The sequence below is a fragment of the Polistes canadensis genome, unplaced genomic scaffold (assembly GCF_001313835.1).
Source record: "Polistes canadensis isolate GaletaPanama2010 unplaced genomic scaffold, ASM131383v1 scaffold_620, whole genome shotgun sequence".
Classification (NCBI taxonomy): Eukaryota; Metazoa; Arthropoda; class Insecta; order Hymenoptera; family Vespidae; genus Polistes; species Polistes canadensis.
In genome coordinates, this window is record NW_014570167.1 from 7,545 (window position 1) to 33,513 (window position 25,969).

Consider the following 25,969-nt stretch of genomic DNA (forward strand, 5'->3'; position numbering starts at 1 on the left):
AGAGAGAGAGAGAGAGAGAGAGATAGAGATAGAGAATCCCAGAAAATCCGAGGATTGTAATAGTGACGAGGCAAAATCTCAATGTCGACACGTATAAAACGAGGTACGGCTAAGCATGTACCGCTTTTACGATGCTCGTCCTACTTTTCTTCTCTTTTTCCCTCTATCTTCCCTCTTTCCCCCTTTCTCTCTCGTCTTGGTAATTCTTGCAAAGGGTCATATAGAATACGCGTTCTTCAAAACTCAGGGCAAATACTTCCTCGTGGAATTTGTCCTTGAACTTAATTGCACGCTATAAGGCTATCTCTTTTCCATCGGATTTAGTATTCTTTGGGAATAGAAGAACACGTTATCAAGATCGTTCTATTTTCTTTATTATTCTATTTTCGTTTCTTGATTTCTTCCTTTTACTTTTTATCTTTTACGATCATAGTTTTCAAATTTTTCATGCGATCTTGCGTATTTAAAAGGAATACGTAACAGTAATATGTATGTATGTATATATATATGTATACTATCGAAACGTTCGAAGCAAGCGTAGTAGCGAAGCTTTTTCAGCTTTCGACGTAACAAATCGATTTCTTCTGACGTCAATACGAAACGTCTCGTTTATCCGGTATACCCGTAGAGTCTAGAGAAGAAGCTCATCTTTGGCTCGAGAAAGCATTATCGCGGTATCGTTATACAAACTTGCCAATCGGTTCATCGTTAATAACTCTTTATCGCAAAAGACGACGAACGACGCATAGTTACTTTTCTGTGAGCTCGCTTTGGTAAGCTGCCAAGCATGAAACGACACAAACCGGTGCTGATAGATCTAACGTCAATAGAAAAGGTACAATTATTTCGGAGATAAAACAAACGAACTACGAATGATGTTGTTTGTATTATTTTTCTTTTATTTTTCTTTTATTTTTTTTTGTTTTGTTACCTTAAGTGTCATCATTTTCTTCCCCCCTTTCCGAACAAACAGCACGCAAAATTAATTGTTATTCCTAGTACAATTATTGTTTCAAAATTAATTGATATATACGTAATTCGATAAATAATAAGTCATAACGATTAGTTGATCGTACAGTAGCGCACATCACATTGTAAGTGTCTTCTTCGCATGAACGATAATAACTGAGGAACCTTTTAAATCACGTACCGCTACGATATCAGCTGAATCAACTTTTTATTCCCCTTGGTCTAAATAATTATCGCGATTAGACGCGACGCATGTGCGAGATAATACAATATAAATTGATTTACAAATTTTTATTCCAAATTTACGTAGTTAATAATGGTAATAATAATAAGATCGAAAAAGAATAATTAGATTTGTAGGTCAAGCAGGTCGTTAACCAAGGAAATAATCGGCACGTGTCAAAGATCAAAGGAAATAATCGAACGTAACTAATAGAGTAGACATACTCTTTAGTTTAATACTTTTTAGGAAGTATTCATATATTCTGAAAAATGATTCCTATCGATTCTTAGATTAAAACGCCGAACGTTTGAAATTTAGGAATAGTCGGTACTGCCTTACGTAGATCGTCGACTGTACACGCATAGGAGATACCACTTTTGATATCTTTAGGTTTCCAGGTGAGCCATTTGATCGTCGAGCTGATATCCTTGCATATGTAGATGTCTTCCGTGATCGACTTGATAAAGGGATGATTCAAACCGACGAATGCGGTACCTTTCTTACTTTGTGGATCGTGGATTATTTTCCAATAGAATTTGGGGACGGGAACAGCTTTGGTTGTGCCATTGACGTAGAGATATATATCTTGTTGTTTGCCATGATTATTCGGCATGGTCATTTGACCGTGTACACCCGTATAAACATCGAGATCTAAAGAACGATTAGATGCGAACTTTTTGACGTTCGATTCGAGCTCGTTCCAATTGCCAGAATTGAAAGACATCCATTGAGGCGCCGCGTTCAAAAACCAAAATGTCGACGATTGCAAAGCACCGTAAACGAAATCAGATTTTGCCGCCAAATGTCCGCGACTCAGAAACTGTACTGTCTTATTTAAATGGGACTTAGCCAATTCGGTCGAATTCAAAAGTTTCGCAAGTGTTTGAAGTTGCCTCTCGTAAACGTATTGCCCGTTAATATCTATCTTTCCGAAATAATCTCCAGCCGTCCATTTCCACGGTCTGGAAAACAAGATTATCAATAATTATCAATGAAATTACGACTAGGGAAATGTGACAGCCGGCCAAATCGAATTTTCATACTTTTTCTGAAGTTTTCCTTTACTCTCAGTTCGAGTATATTCGTCGTTCTACGTTTAAAAGGAAATAAAATATTCCTAGGAGAAAAAAAATGTACATACCGAACGTGTTCCTATCGTTTATCGTTCCCGTTTCTACCCTCTAGCAGATAGTAGATATTCGCGTGTTTTACTTTATAACGTTAACCCGCATATTTTTTTTCTGTTTCTATTTGCAAATAAAATCGTTATTGGTCGTTTACCTTGGATAACTTCTCTGGTATCCATCGATCCATTTCGTCATCCTAAATTTCGTGTAATACGTATTATAGGTTTGTTCATTGCGACATAGTTCTATTATGCGAAGGAAACCGGTAGTCAAATTGAAACCAATTTCAACGTGAGCACTTTTATCGTCGTAGCACCACGAATTCGTACGCCTTGCCATGTTTTCCGGTAAATGATGACACGTTAACGATGAAAAATTTTTATTTTCACCGTTAACGTTAAACATTTGATTCCTTACGCAGGTAGCTTTAACTTCCTTAAGGTATTTAGTTTTTTTCACAAAATTTGTTTCACCCGGACATGCCAAATAAATCGACTGACCTGTTTGCATTTTTAACGTACCCTTTAGGTTGGGATAAAGTATATTCGATACAGTACCATTTCGTGTTAGAATTAATGGCTGTGGTTCTTTAAGATCACCATATTTATATCTTACGGACAGGGCACAACCGTAGTCTGACAATTCTCGATCAATTGTATCTTCTAAAGAAAAATAAAAGAAAAAGATACGTAATTTCACTTATAGAAATGTATTATTATTATTAAACGTATTTATATCTCAAATATTTCATTCTCACCATTCTTGATTGATCTCCCCGCGACTAATAAAATATTAATAAAGTGTATCACGATCCACAGCATGATACTGGTTAGACGTACTCTTATCGGTTGTCGCGATTACGAATCAGTCTCTCCTGTTTTATACTGTTTTCTAATGTTTAATGATTATTATTATTTCCTATCAGAGTTTGTACAGTTGTCCGAGATATTAGTCATTAATGGAAAATTGTTTTTAAATTGTATTATCTCTCTCTATCGAATACACATTGATAAATAAAAAAAGATAATTAATTATAATGTAGGTGTGTAATTATTTTTACATATATTACGTAAATAATTTTCTTCTCTAACGGTACGATAGATGATTTTACATTTTATTAACAATAATATAATTACGATGAAGTATTATTGATAGGAAATTCCAACGATCGCGCTTGGTTATCTAAAAATATATCTAAAATATATTTTCGTGAAAAATAAGACATATGTCTTATCAATTCTCGATTGATGAGTTTTCATTTCGTATATAGCATGTAGATAAAATCGATCACGTTGATTGCGTTAATATTATTTTTATTGGAAACATTATATCGATTCTGAACGTAATACAATTAACGTATATATTTAGATAATCTAAAGTATGATCGAATTTTTGTGCATGGTGCAAAAGGAAGAAGAACGTGTCTCTTGCGAATATATAAAAACAAGATGCAAAATGTAAGATATCGAACAAAAGGCATCAAGGACGAAATTCATTTGGTATTGTTCATTGAAGTAGCGAGAAAGTAGCATCGAGGTCGACACAAACGTAGAGCTGATCGCAGTGAAGTGGCAAAACTTCGATCCACTTGAACTCGGTAAAAGGAGGGAGGGGGGTGGGGCGAGGGGCGAGGGGAAGAAGATTGACTCCATGTAACCGAGTTACTCCACTCGACGGCAACGTAAGAAAAAGATCTCGCGGCAGACGTGACTGGATACTCACTCCCATTGTTTCAACGATGTGAAGACACGTGGCGAAAACTTTCAACATTGAAAGGGATCGGGAAACTTTAAAATTTAGACGTTAGAGGAGAATTTCATTATTTCATGGATGGCAACTATCTCGTAATAAATTCGACGAACCGAAAGCTACGCGCATTTACGAGTAAAACGAGAAAAAAAAAAAAAAAAAAAAAAAAAAGAGGATATCTCTTGAATTTTTCACGTTTTATCTCTCTCGTAGTAATTATCGCGCTAGAATGATTATAAACAAAACGGACGAAAAAAAAAGAAAGAAAGATGGAAAGAAAGAAAGAAATTAAAAAAAAGAAAAAAAAGTCAAGGAAAATAGAAAGAAAAATAACGTTGTTGTGTGCAACGCGAATCGTTGCTGCTAGACGATTTTCTCGTAATAAGAAACGTACGTTTACTGAAATTACCCCTTGTTTTATTTTCTTTTTCCTTTTTTGTATTATAATCTCCAAGTTTTCTTCTTTTAATCGTTATCCCTAAGCATTTGTATATTTCCCTTCGTCTGTCCGCAATATACGATGGTAGTAGATGCATGTACGAGTCGATAAGAGAGAAACGACAAGAACACGGGGTACAAAGGAAAAGGTTGAATAGGTTCGAGAGGAAAGTGGAGGGTACGTTGAGTGCTATTTCACTCGGTTAAACGGATCCCTGAAACCAACGAGCTCGTGTCAGCGATGTTATTTATTTCTAAATTTCTCTCTCTCTCTCTCTCTCTTTCTATATTTTTTTCTTTTTCTCTCGCGATCTCATTTACCGAAGTCAATTTCCTATCTCCTTTCTTTCATTCCTATTCCTGGTCAGAGGGGCGTTTATTATGTCTATGAACGTCCAATAATGCGGAAACAACTGATCTCAACAGACGGAACGTTAATATCCGTCTCGGTCTACGATGACGAGTGTTGCTTTTCATATTGTAAGAATTCGTGTTAAATTATATAACAAAATGCATACGCAAAAAGTTTCTTCGTAAAATTTTTCATTCTCTTTGGCGAACTTTTAAGGCATCTTGCCAACTGCCCGTCAGTATTACTATTCTTCAGTGATCGTATTTTCTTTTTTGAAACCAGAATAGAGAAACACACATACACACACATATATTTCGTTTGTATTATTTCAACGTGCTTTTACTCCTTTATTTTTCCAACTTTAACCTCGGATGCATTAGCAATGCATATTGAAACGTGTCTAAACGTATTTTCATGTCAATACATCAAATATAACAAGTTATATCATACATATATATATATAATAAAAAACGTAGACAATTTTTATTGTTTTTATAAATATATATATATATTTCTATAATAATTTTTGATTATTTTATTCATCTGCTTGACGATAACTATACATCCGGTTATATCGGATTTTCCTTCAACCTTCTGACCCTAATTAAAATGACCTTTGCTATTATCGTTCTATTATTATTATTATTTTATCAAGATCAAGAAAATAAAAAGCCGAAGATAATAACGCTTGTTGGCGTGTAAGGAATCAACGATAATCGTTCGCGGCATAGCACGGACTAGGAGAGGTGTCGATAATTTCCTACGAAAGGAGGGTAACTCCACCGAGCTGACTGCCCTATTAAGTCTCTTGTTATGTTAAGGGCGTATCACAAGAGAGTGAAAAATAGAGAGAGAGAGAGAGAGAGAAAAAGACAAAAATTTTAATACCGAAAATATGAAAGATGATGTACCTTCATAACTTTTTCGTAATGTTAAACAAAATGTAAATGTTGTGAAAAAAAAAGTTCACCACGGATTATTAGCCACATTATTTCGTTTACATGCTTCTCGAATATTTATGAGACCCTCGAACGTGCCAATGTTTACGGCAAGTTCGCGTGCGCAGATTATTATCGAGGGTTTCACTCGTGCAAATGTATTTTAAGTGTGTGTGTGCGCGCGCGTGTTCTTTCATTCGATTTCTATCGATTTTCTAAAGATACATGTAACGTTTTTGAAAATTTCTCTCTCTCTCTCTTTCTCTCTCTCTTTTTTTGTCTACTCCACGTACCAATCCTCTTGACAAAGATCTTCGAATGTCGGGGGGTTAGAGATTTTTCTTGAATAGAATAATACTCGAGAAATACTTGTTGCTCGGACAGGAATAGATACGGATACGATTCTTCACCGGAGAAGAATCGATGTATATTCGAATATCTTAGCTTTGTCGTTTATCGACAGACGTTTGACGTAAAAACGACGAGGATTTTTACGTACATCGTATTATCAATTTCCTTCGTAGACGGTTCGCGAATGATGCTTTTATCGAGTCCCGACAGTTGGAAAAGCAATGCACGAATATACTCGATCTCTAACTTCCAATCTCAGAGAAATCACTCTCGTTGATTTATTTTATACGAGGAGAGTAATAGGATACGAATTATATTATTATTCTAGGATTATTTATCGAATGGGACTGATTTATATATCAGGAGTTGTAATTCCAATGCTAATAATAATAATAATAGTAATAATGCTATATCAAACACAAGAACGCGAATATATCTTTGAAGGAAAATAATGATCCAGTTATACTTCAGCATTCGTTGTTTCCTTATAATATATATATATATGAACCGTTGAAAGTGCATAAGTCACTTTTTCATTCAATTACAACTGAACGGTATCTTTTGATTTTCAATTAAAAAAAAAAAAAAGTGACTTATGTCACTTTCAAAATAAACGGCTCATATATTGAAAAAATAATTACAATCGAGATTGTAGTTTTGGCAACGTTGACGCGTTTAAGATCTACATCGTTGAGCACGATGATTGATAACGCCCGAACCATTACGAGGTTCGGCACATTCGATGAATGCATTCGCGGTTAGCGTTCGTCGGATTGCCTAGACCGTTATTGGCTTTAATACAGCTCGATCTCTGATTCCAATTCAAGTCTGCCGCGGATGTACAGGCTCGTTTATGGCTCAATAATGGCTAGCCATAGGTACGTACGTACGTACGTACATACTTATGTATATATATATATGTTTATATGAATATGTTTGTACGTATGTACCTATCTATACCTGGCACGTGATTTCGTCTATCCTAGCGTGCTTAATTATTATCGCTTACGTCTTTTCTTTTCCATTGTCATAGGGGACCATTCAGCGTCGTTCGGAAATGCATTCACCGACAGACCAGGCAGACTTTCGCTGTAAAAATCGTCGACGTGGCCAAGTTCACCTCCAGTCCGGGCCTGAGTACAGCTGGTGAGTGTCTACAGGATATATCCGTACGCCTCAGCCATTAATTTCCGCCGACTGTTGGAAACATACAGTGTTCCTTTCTCCCTTCTCTTTCTACACTCACCCTATTCCCGACCCTTTTGCCGGCTTTCCCTATGTATATATACGTACTTACGTATATACATATATATACATACATACATTCATACATCTGCTTCTTTTAAAGCTCGTTTTACCCCATTGCGCGAACACGCATTCGCTCTTTTCCAGTTCTTCGACTTGTCTATTCGTCGCAAGCATTGTGCGAACGAACGAACGATACAAACGATACGAATATAATGCGATATCGTGTAACAGATAGATATGTATATTGAAATTGTCATTATCATAAATGATGATGACTAATGTAAGATATTTTTCTCTTTATATAAATCGTACAATGCTTCGCTCGAGGACATCGTCTTTTTTTTTTCTTTCCTATCTAACGTAAACGTTAGATCGAATTAATATTCTCTCATAGATCATTCCTATTGCAGATCTAAAACGCGAGGCCACGATATGTCACATGTTGAAGCACCCGCATATCGTCGAGCTACTAGAAACTTACAGTTCCGAGGGTATGCTCTACATGGTATTCGAATAGTAAGTATATCGAATTAAAATGAAAATTAACGCGAGCTTAACGTAAAACGTGTTGAAATAAACCTGTCCGATTTTTCTTCACGATCGTTTCGTGAATAGAATTATTTTAACTGGGCGAACTTCAAGTTTTTCCCGTTACTTTGAAGTGGAAACGACTTGAAAAATATATCAGACTGTCATCATCGTTGTTGTTGATAAAGCCAAAGGAGAGAGAGAGAGAGAGAGAGAGAGGGGAATAGATGTTTCGCTCCATCGGATGATGTATATCGTTGAACTGAAGTACTATGCAAATTTTTAAAGTATTTCAAAGGAACAAAGTTTGCGCGAAAGAGGGGAACGAAAAGGATAGAGTCACGTAATAATTTCTTTCTCTCTCTCTCTCTCTCTTTTCTTTTTCTCTTTCTCATTCATTCTCGTACACTTTAGAAAAAACCTTTCCAGGAAAAATTCTGGCTTTTCAACCCCATTCAGAGCAGTCGTACCTTTATATATCTCAAAGATGTTTCCTACGACTTTCATTCCCTTTTTTTTCTCGCGTTTAAACAGCATATATACACATACACGCACAAACACATACACAAAGACGGTTAAATTCTGTAAAATATCTCAAATAAATAGGCATTTGGTCGGAAAAATAAATGCGACTGGGATTAACGAGTAAATGGATCTTAAATTGGAATTTATCCGTGTTCGAGAATGAAATGAATGTTTCAAACGTGTGTTCCGTAATATATTCGGATAGATGATTATTTTTTTTCTTTCCCATTGATTTATCTAAAAGCGATGTGGGGAAAGTTTAACGATAAATTAACAAACGGTACACGAGAAAACGAATCGACATAGTATAAATTATGTATTAACATTACAATTCTCTTTCAGTATGGACGGTTCGGATCTGTGCTTTGAAGTAGTTCGACGTGCGACTGCTGGTTTTGTCTATAGCGAAGCTGTTGCTAGGTAAGATCAAAATTGATTATATATCGATCGTTATTGTTTAATTGTTCAAACAATTTATTATTAAACGACGAATAAGCATAATTATCTGACAACATTTTTTCGTTTCAATAATTCTTTTTTTTTCCTTTTATAAAAGATACATTTCTTTTTTTTACCAAGTACGCTTTCCCTCCCTCCCTCTCTCTCTCTTTATTTTTTCTTTTTTCTTTTTTTTGTACTCTTTGTATTATTTTCTTTATTATGAAAATTCCTACGCTCGAGTCGTTTTACTTTCATGAACGAGAAATACGCTGCAATCAAGGTTGCTACGGTTTAGTTAAACTCTCGAACTCTGTACGATAGGCACATACCAACGCACTAGTATGTGTATATATATATATAGATATCTATACTTCTAGGAACGGCATATATGTATATGTTCTATATATTCTAGGATGTCCTCCGGAAGTTATTAAAAATCTCCCATCCTCCACTGACGTTTAAAATCCTCTTTGGTCTTTTCTCTCTTTCTCTCTCTCTCTCACTCTCTCTTCCCCTCTCCATCATTCTTTTCGTTTCGATTAAAATTCTATCCCTTTACCAGTTGAATATAATTGATGGTTTAAAGATTTGAATTTCGTTTGTCAAACGTATATAATAAAAAAGATTCCTTTTTTTCAAATTAAACAAACCGCACGTTCCAATCTCATTCGTCATTTTTATCGCGTGGTCTTTGTACTTTTCATTAAATGTAAATGGGGGAAACTTTATTTGTTCTTTTTTTTTTTTTTCTATTTAAAACTCAAAGGTTTACTTTCGTTTCGATAAATTCATCCTTAGAATCGGGACCGACATTCAACGGTGGCGGTGGCGGGGTCGTTCGCATTGAGAAAATCCTGACTACCGGTGAGATTGTAATCTCAAGGGTCCCCATTAAAACTCCTCTAACTACTGGTACGACTAATGTTGAATGAGTACGATACAACCGACTACTCTGTGTCGCATTAGACTACGAGTTACGGTTCATATTTCATCTGGACAGGGCCGATTACACGAGACTCCGCTTCAGGCAAAATGCTTATCGAATATTCTGACAGATATAGAACGAATAGAAGAAACTGACTTCAATTTTTCTTATCCTTTAAATCATCTATGATAAGTCCTTATCTACCAAGATATCTCGAATCTCTTCTTTTCTCGTTGTCTTCTTGACTTCTTTAAGATATTTGATCCGAATGATTTTAACGAACTGTACGAATACAATTGATAATCAAATTTTACATCCTTTTGTTATATATATTATATTTTCAATTGACGGAATAAATCAGATTGTTAAATATTAGGATTGAATGAAAAATTCGCGCGAATTAATATTATTTCACTTGCGTATTCAAGTCATTTTATTGATTTAGACAAAATTACACTATCCTCAACGCGCGAACTTTTGATTCATCCTAATAAACAGATACTTATCCGTTGATTTATAAGTCGAATTTCTATATATACTATATATAATGATAAAAAAAACATTTACGGAAGTAGAAGAAGAAGAAGTATAATATAATAATAAAGAAGAATAAAAAGAATAATAGAATCTCTTATTTTGAAGAGAAAAAGTTCAATGGCGCGAAATCGTTGATAGAAGAAAGAGGGGGACAGGGGGCTGGGTGAGGCAGGGAGGGGACAGGGTCGAAAGCAAGTGGGTTAAAGAGCTCATACTAACTCGGTGGGATGCGTTTCAACGGTTGAAAATATACAGAGTTAGCTATATATATATGATCCCGCGGCGCACATTTTCACAAAGGAAGAAGTAAACTAAAGCAGGCATCATCATCTCTCTCGCTTCTTCTATTTTCCAGCCACTACATGAGACAAATCCTGGAGGCATTGCGCTACTGCCACGAGAACGACATAATCCATCGTGATTTGAAGCCGCAATGCGCCCTACTAGCAGGAAAAGAAAATTCTGCGCCGGTGAAGCTGCGCGGTTTTGGTGTCGCTGTGCAACTTCCTGCATCCTCGCAAGCAAACGGTGTCGGTATGTTCAATCTTTCTCTTACGATTCGACCGTGTTTGCACACACGTTCTCTATCTAATGTATACTCTCTCTCTTTCTCTCTCTCTTTCTATCTATCTATCTATCTCTCTCTCTCTCTCTCTCTCTATCTCTTTCTCTTTCTTTCCTACCTTCCTTAGGGAGAAAATTGCACGACGTTGGCTCTCTCTTTCTTTTTCTTTCTTTTCCTTTTTCTTTTTTTCATGTTTCCTTCCCTTCTTCCCCTTCAATCTTTACTCTACTCCACTCCTCTCCTCCCTTTCTTTTTCATCCCCGTGTCATTCACTTCCATTCTCCCTTGATGCATGTACATACGCGTACATATACATGCATACTTATGTACGCCACTCACGTTGGTGGGTGTATTGACTCCTGCTCGAGTTCCATTCGTTCTCGAGAATGGAAAGGTAGAAGAAGAATGTATTGGCCATGCCTATCGAGCGAATCCCGTTCGTCCTATTTTTTTTTTCTTCCTGAAAACACCAAAGATTTCTTTTTCCCTTCGACGAAAATCAAATGGGGGGAAATCCAGGGAAGAATCTTTATTATCCATAAGAAAACACTTTTGCCGGGCGTTTCCATTGAAACGGGAAAACAATTTGGTTGAACGACAATCTTTGTCTATCGGATTTGTTATTATATGAAATTTTTTCGATTACGTTTTATACGACCGAAAGAAAAAAAAAAGAAAAATGGGGGAAAAAAAATCTACGAGAGATTCGTCGAAGTGGAATTCATTATCGCGCCCACCCCTACCCTATATCCTTTATTTTAACTATATTAATCTTGCCAACGTCGTGTAAATACTAATTTAACATCACTCTCCCAAGAAATAATATTATATTACTAATAATATATATTTATCATATTTTATTATTTTTTAATATTATAGTCGGATCTCAGCTGAGCTACTCGAACATATATATATATATATATATCGTAACGTTTAAGCGGTTTTTTTTATATTGAAAGGCAATATTCAATATCAATTCCGTAACGAGGAAAGTATTATCGAATATTATCGAGTTCCGCATTGATATTAATTATTTTTCAAGTTTCATCCACTTACGTAACTTCCGCGATAATTCAATCGAAGTTATTTTATTCGCGTTCCAATCTCGCGAAAGAGGAGGAGTACACGTACAAACCGCACACATTGAATGCTCCGTTAATCTCGTGTGATAATTTAATAGATATTAAAAATTAAGAAAGAAAGGAACAACATTCACTCGCCTTTTTTTCCCCTTTTTTTCTCTTTCCCCTTATCACCGTCTAATCGCTGGAAAAATAAAAAAGAAGAAAAAAAAAAAAAAAGCAACCAGAAGATAAAATTGTTTAATTCCTGACCTGTAAAAAGAATTCTGTCGTCGCGGTCAATAGAATTTATTATTTATGATAACGACCTTAACGAATATCGTTGTTGTACCAGTTCGACCTCCTTTTTCCACGGTTCGGGGCTCTGTGCATTAATAAAAGTTTTCAAAAATTTAGCAGAGAAAGAAAATGACGTAAAAGCGATAGGACTCGGGAAATATGTTCTTTTGTTGACGACGAGCGGTTAGTTTGGATAAGTTTGTATCGGCACACACACACACACAAACTGAGCTTACGATGATTAACTTTATTCCAAGTAACAATCATTTTTTTTTCCTCTCTTTTTTTTGTTTCGTTTTGTTTTCCTTTTGCTTTTACTCGAGCGTGTTATGGCCACCATCATCGTGGCTAATGAAACTTCCTGTAGTATGCATAGAATGTGATCAAAGGGTGGCGGTATCGTCGCCAGCAAATGACGTTAAATTTCTGCATCGAGTTATCATTTACGTTACATAATTGCAGTGTAATTAACGCGACGGCCTGTACCGGTCATAATCGGAACAATCGAGCATGAAGAAGCGCGTTCGCGCGACACCGTATATATATATATGTGTTTGTGTGTGTATGTATATATATATATATATACGGTGGTCTTTCTTTGGAAGATGGTATTCAATGTGTGCCTTTGTAGAACCTCTAATGCAATATTTTTGAGCATCGATTCGTTCTATTTCCGACAATGTGTGATCCGATCAAAGATATTGCTCGCGAACACACGATTTTATGTGTGCGTGCGTGTGTGTATATGCGTGAGTGCGTGTACGTGTGTGTCTCTTGGTTTCTTTCCTTTTTTTGTCTTTTTTTTTCTTTGTCATTCTCTCTCTCTCTCTCTCTCTCTCTCTTTCTCTTTCAATGGTCTCTTCTTCTCTTTCTCTCTATCTCTTTCTCTTTCTCTCTTTGTGGGAATGCCCTGTTCTGCGATAGAACCCATTGGCTGGCTGGCTTGATCGATGATTGGCAGTCGTCACATTGAAAATTTCTGAGTGTTCGGTGTGCAGAATGCAACAACGGCTTTTATCGGTTATATATATATATTTTGTACTTTTTTAAAAAGACACACTAAGTTTTTCTGCTTCTTTAATATTAAGCCCTCAATTGGTATTTCTCTATTACGATTTTTTTCCACCGCTTCGATATCGCGTGCTTTTCAACAACGTGAAGAGAATCGAACCGAATCGAACCGAACCATCTGAACCAGGCAAGGGAAGAGGAGGAGGAGGAGGAGAAGCAGCATTTTTCTTTCGTTGAACGAAAGTCAAATCCGTTCTACGATAAATATCACGACGATCAAACGATCGTAGATTACAAATTTCTATGTGTTTTTTGTATAAAAAGCCTAGACGACGTTGAAGCGGTGAAATACGTAGAAATATATATATATATATATATATATATGTATTATATTATAATTTCGATTACTTCTTAGGAATCCTAATGGGTTTTCGACGCGAAATAAGTAACGTACATATATATATTTAATTATTATATACATATATATATATGTACATACACGTTTGCCGTTGTATTGCCGTTAAGAGCTGTTGAAAGAGTGCACCTTAATATGTCGGTCAATCCACTTTGATCGGCACTCCTTCTATCGCGAATTGCTTGCCAGCTTTCGGAACGTTTTAAAGGAAAATGAATGAAACAAATAATATATCCATCTGTTGAGATAAAATATTAATGTTGTAAATAATATATTTTATAACATGGTTCATATACGATATGATATTACTTATATAATCAAAATGTGTGTGTGTGCGTGTGTGATTAATTAAATTAACGATAATCCTTTATCCAATTTCATTTCCAGCCAAAATAATCGGTGTATTTATTAACACACTCGCGTGATTTATTTATAGATTAATATATTTGTGTGAGAAATAAATTCTCGTAAAAGGGGGGCATTTCATTATTATTTTATTGTAGACAGTTAGTTTTCTTTTTAAGATGTAGAGAGAAAGCCCGATAGTTTATTGTACGAAACATTTGGCCGACAATATAAGGAAGTAAATCCCTTCAAGCACCGTTTCCATCATCCACAATCTTCAGAGTTCCGAACTAATTTGACAGTATAAGAGTAGGACAGGCACCAATGGGAGAACGTTTTCGCGAACTAGGACACTTAGCCTTCGCCGCGCCCTTTTTCGAAAGTAAATCTTTAATAAGCGAACTTACGGGCCGAGTTGTTTGAAGTAGATATTCTTTATCATCGCGAGAGAGATCAACTTCCTTACGATTTTTTTCTCCTTACAAGAGAGTTTCAATACCCATACAAATAATAAGAAAGTTAACGAAAAAGAAAAAAAGAAAAATGCAACTTAAAATGAAAGTTTGACTTGAACAAAACTTTGACTTCGTTTATCCTTAAAAATGATGACGTTACTTTGGAACATATACACCTCGGGCATATCTTATGTTAATGTCATAAAAAAAAAAGAAAAAGAAAAGAAAGAAAAATAGTCCATTATATTATAGTTAACATACGAGACAAGGAGAGAATAAAGTTTTTGTGTTACGAGAGTTATTTGATAACCTGAAATTTGGTTTGAATGAATACAGAATGTTACACGACCGAGTATCGGCAGTGTCTGAGCCCAAAGGGGCAGCTCTACTTGAAGGCCGACAGCGAGGGTAAGCTTGACCTTTAATCATCACTTCCGCTGGAGCCTTGTATCATCACGCCATATATATTACACATACTTATTACGTCAACCCAGATTGTATTATGCTACATTTTAACCCGATCCGTGTCTCCCTATCACATTACTGTATTCTAGAAGCCGCCACTGCTTGCTTGCTTGCTTTCCGCGTACCAACGATATCAGTCATGTTGACTCATTTTCTGTATAGGGTGTCTCTCTAAACCTGTGCTTTAAATATGCCAACGAAGTTCATGAGTTCGAAAAGAAAAAAAAAGAAAAAAGAAAGAGCTTCGTTTAAATCTCGTTTAATCTTACACTAATGATCGAAGCTTTATTTGAAATCATATTCAACGAACACGATCTTTACTTATTAATTCTTTTATTTAAAATGAACTTATAATTTGTACTTTTTCACTTATCCAAAATTTGGAACAAATACGAGACGAAAATACGCTATTTGTTTATATACTATAAATACAAATTGTTGGTTTTTTTTTCCTTTTTCTGGCGAATGAAAAAAAGTTGTTCCGCTGCTTGCATTCTCTTATTTCATTTTGTTCATGTCTTTATTCTTTTAACGGGATTCAACACTTGAGCCACGGCCAAACTCTCTTTGTGTACATACACAATTCCAACGTATTTCGTTACTTAAATTATTCATTACATTATTGTTCCAGTTTGAATTTCACCGTGAAACGAAGAGAGAAGAAACAGAAAAAGAAGAAAAAGAAAAGAGAAAAAACTTCGAGCTATTTTTCGTCGAGTTATCGCGCAAAAAGTTTTATTTTTTATTTTTCATTAATATGATTAAAACGAACTCATTGGCATTCTTAAAGCACGCATCTGAGAATATCCTATACATAATTATTTTCCCCTTTTACGTTTGATCATATCAAATACACATTTTAAATTACAACATACAATCGTTCTAAACACGTTAAACGTTCGAACCCATTCACCCATCGTACATTGATCTATATTCACTTTCAATGTTGATTAACGTCTCGATGTAATTCATGTCAGTATGATTATAGTTATATCATCGTCGGTGTGTCACCATTATAAATAAAACACATTAGACGTGTGAACGACGCTATGGCGAACGTTCGCGACATTCGAACGCATTTCATAAGTCCATACATCATTAACACTCTCTCTCTCTCTCTCTCTCACATATAATTAATGGTCACATATATATTTATATATAACTTTACTCGATGATTGCACTATCCTTTACCTTATAGGAAAAAAAAAAAAGAGAAAGAAAATATCTAGGAAAAACTAAGTAAGATAAATCGTGAAGGATATATTTATCACATACAACCGAAACAGTGTTCCACGTATCGATCGAATGAAAAAAACGAAGAACGTTAGATACGAGCGGTATATTACAAAAAAAAAAAAAAAAAAAGAAAAAAAAAAAGGGAAAAAAATATTAAAGGATAAAGTTAAAGTAGTGAAATTTACTGTAGAAAGAAATATCTTCTTTTCTAGTATACGTTCGGTAATTGTTGAAAAAAAAAAAAAAAAAAAAAAATGTAAAAAGAAATGCGAAAAAAATATTAAAGGATAAAGTTAAAGAAAAGAAAGAAAGATAGAACGGCGCATCACGTACAGGTCGGTCTTCTACGAGCAACGACGATGTTCGATGAAACCATCTCTCTCTCTCTCTCTTTCTCTCTCTATCTATCTACCTATCTATCTATCTCTTTCTCTCTCTCTCTCTCTCTCTCTCTATCTCTCTCTCTCTGTCTGTCTCTATTTCTATATCTCTGTTTCTCTAATTGTTAAATATAATCGACGAACGATAGCAGAGGCTGCGTGAAAAATGCGTTATATAATCCTAAGGATTGTAAACATATTCCCTCTCCTTTTTTTTCTCTCTGTGTTGTTTCGATAGGGCTGACCTCCCCGAGCTGCAATTTCCCTTTCGAGGACCTGACCGACGCCGAGGATTCGTTAGTCAGCGACACGGAGGACAACATTGGTATTGATGTGCCTGCAAGATCTCCGTAAAAGAGTGGCGTAACGCACGGGGGTAGAAATTCGACACAAAAACAAAAAAGATTTATGTCCCCGCGAATATAAAAGTGTATTTCCACACTTGTTTACGGGTGGTACATCGATATTCGATTCTTTTTTTTTTTTTTACAGCGCGTACGATCGTAATAATAATAATAAAAAAAAAAAAGAATCAAAAGGAAAAGATCCGTTTTTTCCGTAATATTCGGCATTATTTTTTTCTTACTTTGAGAGTTTCGTATATTAGGATATATGTATTTATATATAGTTTATACGTATGTATCGTACTCTATTTATTTTTATTTTTATTTGATTTTATTTTATTTTATTTCTTTATTTTTATTTTTCGTTTTAGTATGTCATTCGCTTTATCGAACGTGATAAAAGTTATCAAATCGATTTATACAAAAAATGCGAATACTTCTCTCGAATACTTTTGACATCATGATTGGTAAGGGACTTTTCTTTTTTACCCCCGTGTCGTTCGGTCATACCCGCTTCTCTAATAAATCTAATATATATATCTATATATATATATATATATATATATATATATATTATATATAGATACTTATATATCGCGAGCGTATTTATAGAAGTTCCATTTGAAACCTGTGTGCGGTAGTGTGTCCCCCCCTCCCCTCCTGTAAAAGTCATTGTGCAGGCCGCATATAGTTGACAGATTATATATATATATATATATTTATTGTGCCGTTGAGCTGCCCTAAAACTTGGAGATGAAAATGAAAAAAAAGAAGAAGAAGAAAAAAGAAAATAGTACCCATAATAAATTATCGAGGACGTCCCTTTCCATAGTTTCAGTTTAACCCCCCCAGTCTCCTCCGTTTGTTCTTCGACGTTTACGCCGTTTTGTAGCGCCGAGAATGATCCGAGCTCTGCTTCTTCGTCGTAGTAGTATAAACCTATGTAAATGATAAATTTATTCTTGTAAGAATCGAAGGGTTCGTTACTATGTCCGATTACAACGTTAATCCTTCGTTTTTGTCCCAATTATTTCCTATAATAATTTTCATTATAACGTGTTTATTATTAAATGTGCAGTAAGAGGTATGCGCTATCGATGGATGGGAATGCATGTGATATATACCGTGCATGTAAATGTAATATATATATGTATATATATATATACATATATACGCGTGTACGTATCTCGAGTAATAAACCCTTCGATAGTTTGTTTGTTCTTCTTTTTATTTTTTATTTTTTTTTAAATGTTTCATATATTACTTTTTATTAATTATGAAATCGATCGATAATAATTGTCCGAATAAAAAAAATGTGGGACTGTTTATTGTCCGTCATTGTCCGTAGTAATAGACTAGCCTGTCTCTTTGTGTGTCCGTTTATATTTGTATGGCTTTTATGTTCGTTCGTCTACTTATGATCTTCTCGACTCGACTAAAACGTAATTAGGAGATATTTTAAGAATATAATATCTCAAGATGTAAGATTATTATTCTTACTGTGTAATATAAATCTACATGAGGAAGAAATGAAGATAATTTTGTAATTGTCGAACAATCTTTTTGGAATATAATACGATCTCGGTGGATGTTTCGGTTGGAAATTTATAATTGAAAATAGGTGTATATATGTTATACCTATATATCATGTATATCGATACTTTATTATTTGATTTCCTTACAAAGTACAAAGTATAGTGCATCCAAATGAACGATTTTATCATTGAAACATTCGAGAACGGTATAATTAGGTATATAATATAATCAGCACGGATTAATTCCAGTGATTGAAAAAAATTAATTATCGAACTCATTAATACATATATCAGCAAATAGAAATAATTTCTATTTGAGAGCTTTATCGTTAAAACAGCATAACGCATCGTATCTTATCGTCGTCGTTGGTTTTGTTGTTACGAGCGCAACGTTGCATTGAAATTTATCGAATCAATCAGATCTTTTTTTTTTTTATTTATTTCTTTGAATAATAATACGAAAAAGATCGTCGTGAATTTGAAGCATTGCATGTTGTAATGTGTTATTCATGAAAAATCCTCGTTTTATTCTAGCGTCGACATTTTTGTTCATGCTTTTCATTCGATTCTTTTCACATATTATCTTCCTTGCACTTTTATATTAATGTCTATTTGTAGTATTATGTCACAAAGCGTGGTGTGTAGTAGATGTAATTAAATTTATTAAACGTATACGTTTATATTTAATTAAATTCTAATTATCGTTCTCATATATTCATATGATAATGATGATCATAATAATAATCATCATCATCATCATCATCATCATCGTCATCCTCATAATCATCGTATTTTCATGCTCATATTGCATTTCGTTTATGTTTGAAAAAAAAAGTAAGTTTAGTTACGACGAATAGAAACGTTGTTCTTTCATACTTCTCACACGTCATTTTGATGTTGCGAAAAGTACGACCGCCGTGAACATACATATGCCAAGGTCTTAACAAGAGTTAATTACTTCAACGAGCTAAATTGGCCTTTTAAGAAACAAAATGATTCTTACGAACAAAACCAGTGTCGCTGTACCTACCAACGAAACGTGAAACTTACGCGTACAAATGAAAATGACACGTTTATACGTTATTTATTAAAATACCCGGTGTTACAACTTTTCATATTACATCAAATACATACATACATAATACGTATTTGTTAGTTCTCTCGCGAATAAATAATCTCATCGCGAATAATTACGCGTTTAAATTGCATTTAGGAACCAATTTGAATTTTTTACGAACAAATATACAATAATATATATGTATAAATGTAGAGAATCTCTAATACGATTATTTTTTAACGATATTAAAATATTTTCTCAATACGAATTACGCATTAATTTACAGGCATTATAGGACATAATCATTTAGCACAAAGCTGCGACACCCCGTGTCTCATATTTATGCTCGCTTTACGTGTCCTGTTTACGGTTTCACGATCTGAATTTGTGACACGAACTCATGCCAAGTTGCTCGAGTCACCTATTCGATAATTATAACCAATGTCGATTGTCTCGAAATTTAGCTCGATTATTTGTTAATAATACGAGCATAGTGTGAGGAGAGAACACGATTTAATTGTTTCTTGATTAACTATTCTCGTTCTTTTCTTTTCTTTTAACAATCTAATCATTTTTCTTCATTAATCATCATTCTCATTTTTCTCTCATATTTTCGGTCGATGAAACAAATAGAAAAAAAAAATGAAACACCTTCGATTCATTTAAAATTCCTTCTTTCCCTTTTCTGTCTGTCTTTTCTTTCTTTCTTTCTTACTCTTTCTCTTTCTCTATCTCTTTCTTTCTAATTCATTCTATCATCATTTTCTTCCCCCCATAAGATTTCCATAAGACGAGTAATCATTCGTCATTGTGTTAATGCGCATGATGCATATCGAGAAACAAAATAAAAAACCCCTATAAAAAATAAACAGTGTCGTTATTCAAAACGCATTTCAAGCTTACTTCGCAGAAAAAAAAGAAATAAGAAAAAAAAAATCCAATCTACAGCTAAAAAATTTCCAATCATTATCATTTTCGGCTACGCTTTTATGCTTTTAATGGGGTCAAACGAACGACCCGGTCAACCCCCCTTCCCCCCCCATTCCCCCCCATATCTATCTATCACATTATTTTCTCATGAAGTTCTCGGTCATCACGCAGGTCGTGTTGGATGTCCACACTTTATGGCACCGGAAGTGATTCAACGTCGACAATATGGGAAACCAGGTGACGTTTGGTCGGCCGGTGTTCTCCTTCACGTTCTACTAACCGGCACGTTTCCATTTATGGGTTCTCGCGAAAGGCTACGGGACGCAATTTGTAGGGGACGAGTTCAGGTATACCCAACATATAACTTTTTTTATTTGGTTGTTTTGTTTTGTTTTTTCTCACATTCGTGGCTTTGCACACACACACAACGAGATTAATTAATTTTTAAAGATATGTATAAAACAAAAAGATGAGAAGAAAAATAGATGACATGGTTCCTTTCAATGATATATTTTATATTAAATTTGCAGATGGAAACACCGTTGTGGGACTGTATTAGCGAACCAGCTAAGGATCTCATACAGAGAATGTTAACGACGGATGTAAATCATAGGATCACTATTCAAGAAGTTCTCAATCATAAATGGCTCAGAGTGAGTAACAACAGTACGTTTGCTCGGCTGGTGACGATGCCATTAGGAACGACACAACGTTCTCTACGTACGATCGACGTCATCGACATGTTACGAGAGAGAAAGAAAGAGAGAGGGAGAGAGAGAGAGAGAGAGATAATAAATCATTATGGCACAGGCAACATTATATAAAGAGCTATGATGAAATAAAAATAATTCCGATCGAAGGGATCACACTTTACTGCTTGGAAAATAAATCTACACAGGGTGGTTGTGTTTTTTTAAAAGCCGATTTATATTTTCCGTCTCTGGTTCGTGTTTCAACGCGTATTTTTAATTTCTCCTTTTTCTTTTTTTTTTTTTTTTTTACCAATCTTGTCTTTACGCCTTCGTTACTTGAATATATAATAACGTAAGATCGTAACATATACTTTTGACATTTCTTTTTTTCGGTATAGATATTATTATTATCATCATCATCGTTGTCCTGCCATTTCTTGGCAACGTGGGTGCGTGCGCAAATGTTATAACCATGCGTGAGGTATGGTATTTAGTCAGTGACCTAAGCAAGACTCGCCGGTACGTGTATACCCCTCCCCCCATGTGTATATCGATGTAATACACGTGCAAGTGGGTTATCGATCGTTATCGTGAGGGCAAAGCTCCAGCGGTTAATGAAAATAACCATAGTAAAGTATACCTTTGGCCGCGCCACTTAACGTTTTTTTTTCTTTCTCATTTTCTTTTTTTTTGCATACTGCCGCGTGTTCGTGGAATACACACACATGTACACACATATATACTTACGTGCCTACCTACGCCCACACTGATACGAACTACCGAGGGCAGCAGCTTCGTAGCAAACCGTTACGTTCATCGTTTACTTTTCCTCGGCTCGACTCTATAAACGAAAACTACGTAGATTTTATATACTTATGTATGTATGTATGTATGTATGTATGTATATATGTATTTACGTACGTATGTATCTATGTATTCATATACGTAAGTACGCGTAAATTTATGTTCCGTATGTGAAATGCTAAGCACGTTTTTTTTTTTTTTCCTTATTTTTTTTCTATTTCTTTTTCTTTTTTCTTTGAAATGGCGAGATTTTCGTGCGAAAACTTTTCACCATTTTCTTTATAAAAGCCCACGTTCTATTATTATACTTTTATCGATAAAATTATGCAAGTATTGCCTTCCAAGTGGGACACCCGCTTCTTGACACGACGCACCTTATTACAAAGGCAACTATGTAAAATATGCTACATCGGACCCAACCGATCGATGATATGTACGACAGTGTGTCATTCTCTCTAAGACGAGTATTTATTTATTATATCTACTTACCTATATGTCAAATCGTTCGTTTTACTTAATCCAAATATTAAAGTTTGATCGTTTTGGCTGGAAACGGGCTTGTGCAAGCGGAGATGATGTAAACATAAAGTTTGTTGGTCGAATTTTCAAGGATCTCTTTCCATTTGTATTCGAACATGTTCGCGAACGAGTAGGACGTACGTCAAACAATTAAACTTTTCGATAAACGAACGGGTCTGGGATGGGATATATCAATTTCCTATACGTGTACGGTAAATGAATAAATGAAATTTGACAGGTGTCGCACATTTAATGAATAATAATATAGATACGTATATGAGTAATTACATATAATATTCATAACTGTATAACAGGAATGATTATTCGAGTAGTCTGGTTACTGTGTGTGTGTGTATATATTATGTAGGACATATCATTTATATATTTATATATATTCATATAAATTATTTCATTTGACAGGATCGCGATAAGGGAGCAGCGCGGGTACATTTAGGTGACACTATAGAAGAACTTAAAAAATTCAATGCTAGACGAAAATTGAAGGATGCCGTAAAAGCAGCTGTGTCTTCAACAAAGTGGCACGCCCCGTATTCGGAAACTAATGGCGACAGTTTTTCCGATGTCGGGGACGACGAGGTAACGGCTACAGGTACGTTTATACAGGTATATTTATGAGATATTGAAAAATGAAAATAAAAAAAAGAAACAAACGTTAGATCAATCGATAGTATATATATATTTGTATTTTTTTGTTTGTTTGTAATAGGAGCTGTTGCTGAAATTTTGGATTCGCTCGACGATATAGAAGTATTGCAAGAAAGCGGTAGACTGACGCGCGGTGAAATTCTTAACGCCGTCGAGGACTATCGCCTTCGTGCTATTTTAGAGGTACGCTATTATTACACGAATAACAAACACTAATGAGATCGTAATAAACAGGGGGAGAGTTTTCTATTGATAGAAACAAGGTCGTAACTAAGGGAACAGATTTCACGGATTTATTCCAAATTTAGCGCTAACACAACCGTGTCTCTGTCTCTGTATCTGTGTCTATGTATGATCACTTTCGACCAATTTTCACCAGGTAAAACTGGTGGATACCAAAGAGGGTAGGTATCGAATCGGCTGTGAACAATGTAGATAATACATTTTCCTAGGGGTAAAACAGAGAGAGAGAGAGAGAGAATTTTACCATGGCTTGGATTGTGTGTACCGTAAAAGGGGAAAGTCAACTTTTCGCTATTCTACTTTCTCTTATCGATTCAAGGTATCGTCGATGAAGTTACTCCCTACATTTTCACGGGATTTCAACTCTAGGAACCAAGTGATTCAGAAATTTCCTCAACCAACCCGAAGCGCCACCGTCTTTCACGGTGTTCTCACCACCGTTTACCCTCTCTCCCTCTCTCTCTCTCTCTCTCTCTCTTTCTTTACTTCTCCTCCCTTTTGAATCCCGTGGGAAAAAGTAGCTACCCCGTACGTACCACCCTCTTTGAACTTTCGAAAATGGCGCAAGCGCTGCTCGCTACGTTACCAAGATGGCCGAGCTTGGAGCCCTGATAAACAAAATCCCACGTACTATCGTGGGGGGGTCGTCGCGTTATCGGATCTACACGCGAGCATTATTGTTGTTGTTGTGCGGAATAAACTCGGTGTTTTCAGTCGATCTCTTTTAATCTATGTCTAACACGTTGCACTTAATGCAACGTTAACGAGACCATAACAAAAGGAGGCATGATCTTATCCCTCGATCGATACTTCATCTTAATCGCGCGTTTCAACTTCGAAAGATGCATATCTGTCAGTTAATGTTCTTTGGCGAAGCCGAATTGGCCGCCGATTTGTTAGAAATCGCTGGTCTTTTGGTGAGTTCAATCGGTCTGCGATTTTTCTCTCTTTATATATATAAACAATGTTTTTCTTTTTTTTTTTTAATTAATAATAATTAATATCGTTTTTCGAACATCTAATGATTTATATACGAACGATTTTCGATCTTTCCTTGCCGGTCCATGTTTTTCAAATTCGTTGATGATAATAAAAAAACAAACAAACGGACAATACGATGGATTTCGTTTAAACGTGTTTTAACTTTTTCTTTTATTTTTGTCTTTGTATTTAACGAAATCATTCGTTTTTTATCCAGGGTTAATTGATTGTAAATAAAATATGTTTTCAGCTTTACGATAGGATCTCAAGTCGCGTGCCCACACCATGCCGAGCGCCGCAAACGGACGCTGTTCAACGTGCGCGGGAAGTGGAAGAGATCCTTCGGGAAGCTGAACACTCGACGGTACGAAACATCGATAGGGCCGATCTTCGGGAACTTCAAGAACTTTTGATGCAGCCGCACATGAGGGTAAGTACCTCTTAACAAGTTCGATTATTATCCGATTATTATTCTTAGGAGATATCTTAACATGACGAGAAATTACGCTTTCTACGATATATTTTTCAAATGTAATCGCCGAACATGTTTAATTGTTTAGAACTTTTTCGTTAATAGGTAATCAAAATCGTATCAATGATATCATCTACGATTTTAACAATCGTAATAAATATAAATAAAATTGAATGATTCAAGTATATATGTTGAATCATTTTCTGCAACGTGTCAAGAGAATTGTAACAATTCATAGGAATTAGTTCGTTCAACGAAACGAAACGAAACGAAACGAACATAAATCAGAAGATAGAGGATGATCAAAATTTTGTCGATGACTTTATCTTTACATTGGTTCGTTTCGCATAGGTTACTTATCTGTACCTACTTACACCTTTCACTTCTCGTAACTTTTCTTTGATGCATATCGGAGAAGATATCTGTATCGTTCACCCTATCTATGTAAAGAAGAGTACCTTTTGGTTGACTAGTAGTATATTTACCTCGTAATTTGACATTGCCTCTGATACGCCGTAAATAGGGCATGGAAATGTAGGTCGATCGTTAAAATTCTCATTTAAAAATCCCGTAGTTACCGTTGCGAGGAGGGATCAGAGGGTTCAAGGGAATGAGAGGGTTATAAAACGAGAGAAACAGAGAACGAGATAGAACTAGCGGGAAAGCTAAAGTCTACGATTGCTGAGGAGAAAGAAGAAGAGGAAGAGAAAAAGAAAAAGAAAGAAATGGAAGAGAAAGCCACGCGAAAGACAGGAAAGGTAGAGAGCTTTGGAGAAAAAGGGAAACGCAGAAAAAATAATACAAACAAAAAAAGATACCCTCCCCCAGTCATCCCCGCCCTCCCAAAAAGGGGAAGAAGAAGAAGAAGAAGAAGATCGATTCTCGACGAAATGGAGGAATGGTAGTAGAAAATTAAAGTTCGTTCGTTCTGTTTAGATAAATACCGTTACACATAAAAAAAAATTTTCTCAATTAACGAATTGTAGAGAACAGATATATGTGTGTATGTGTGTGTGTGTGTGTGTGTGTAAGTATACTGTATCGTTGAATCGTCCTTCAAACGACGAGATATTTGGCATTCTACTCTGTTTCCAGTAAGATCGATATGGCGCCCTACTTCGATTAATATAAATGGTGCGTAC

At 35.3% G+C, this 25,969-nt stretch overlaps 2 protein-coding genes across 4 annotated transcripts in view; one reads left to right on the top strand and one right to left on the bottom strand.

Moving 5' to 3' along the window:
• The window catches only part of LOC106792750 (peripheral plasma membrane protein CASK-like), a 28,051-nt gene extending 3,236 nt beyond the window's left edge, over positions 1–24,815 (top strand). Inside the window, exons 2-11 of one of the 3 annotated variants that reach the window (XM_014759259.1) lie at positions 7,181–7,293; positions 7,806–7,911; positions 8,791–8,868; positions 10,707–10,885; positions 14,840–14,911; positions 20,622–20,797; positions 20,981–21,103; positions 22,886–23,075; positions 23,193–23,314; positions 24,606–24,815. In XM_014759259.1, coding sequence (XP_014614745.1) covers positions 7,181–7,293; positions 7,806–7,911; positions 8,791–8,868; positions 10,707–10,885; positions 14,840–14,911; positions 20,622–20,797; positions 20,981–21,103; positions 22,886–23,075; positions 23,193–23,314; positions 24,606–24,800 — 1,354 coding nt within the window. In that variant the 3' untranslated portion in view covers positions 24,801–24,815. Of the gene's footprint in view, positions 1–7,180; positions 7,294–7,805; positions 7,912–8,790; positions 8,869–10,706; positions 10,886–14,839; positions 14,912–16,822; positions 16,910–20,621; positions 20,798–20,980; positions 21,104–22,885; positions 23,076–23,192; positions 23,315–24,605 lie in introns of all 3 variants that reach the window. The other 2 variants (XM_014759258.1, XM_014759260.1) reach the window with 2 other exon arrangements.
• LOC106792751 lies at positions 1,298–3,026 on the bottom strand. The gene is made up of 2 exons (XM_014759261.1): positions 2,474–3,026; positions 1,298–2,154 (listed from the first exon to the last, which is right to left on the bottom strand). The coding sequence occupies exons 1-2, from the start codon at positions 2,827–2,829 to the stop codon at positions 1,479–1,481; spliced, it is 1,032 nt and encodes a 343-aa protein (XP_014614747.1). The 5' UTR covers positions 2,830–3,026; the 3' UTR covers positions 1,298–1,478.
• Positions 24,816–25,969: the final 1,154 nt, after the last annotated feature.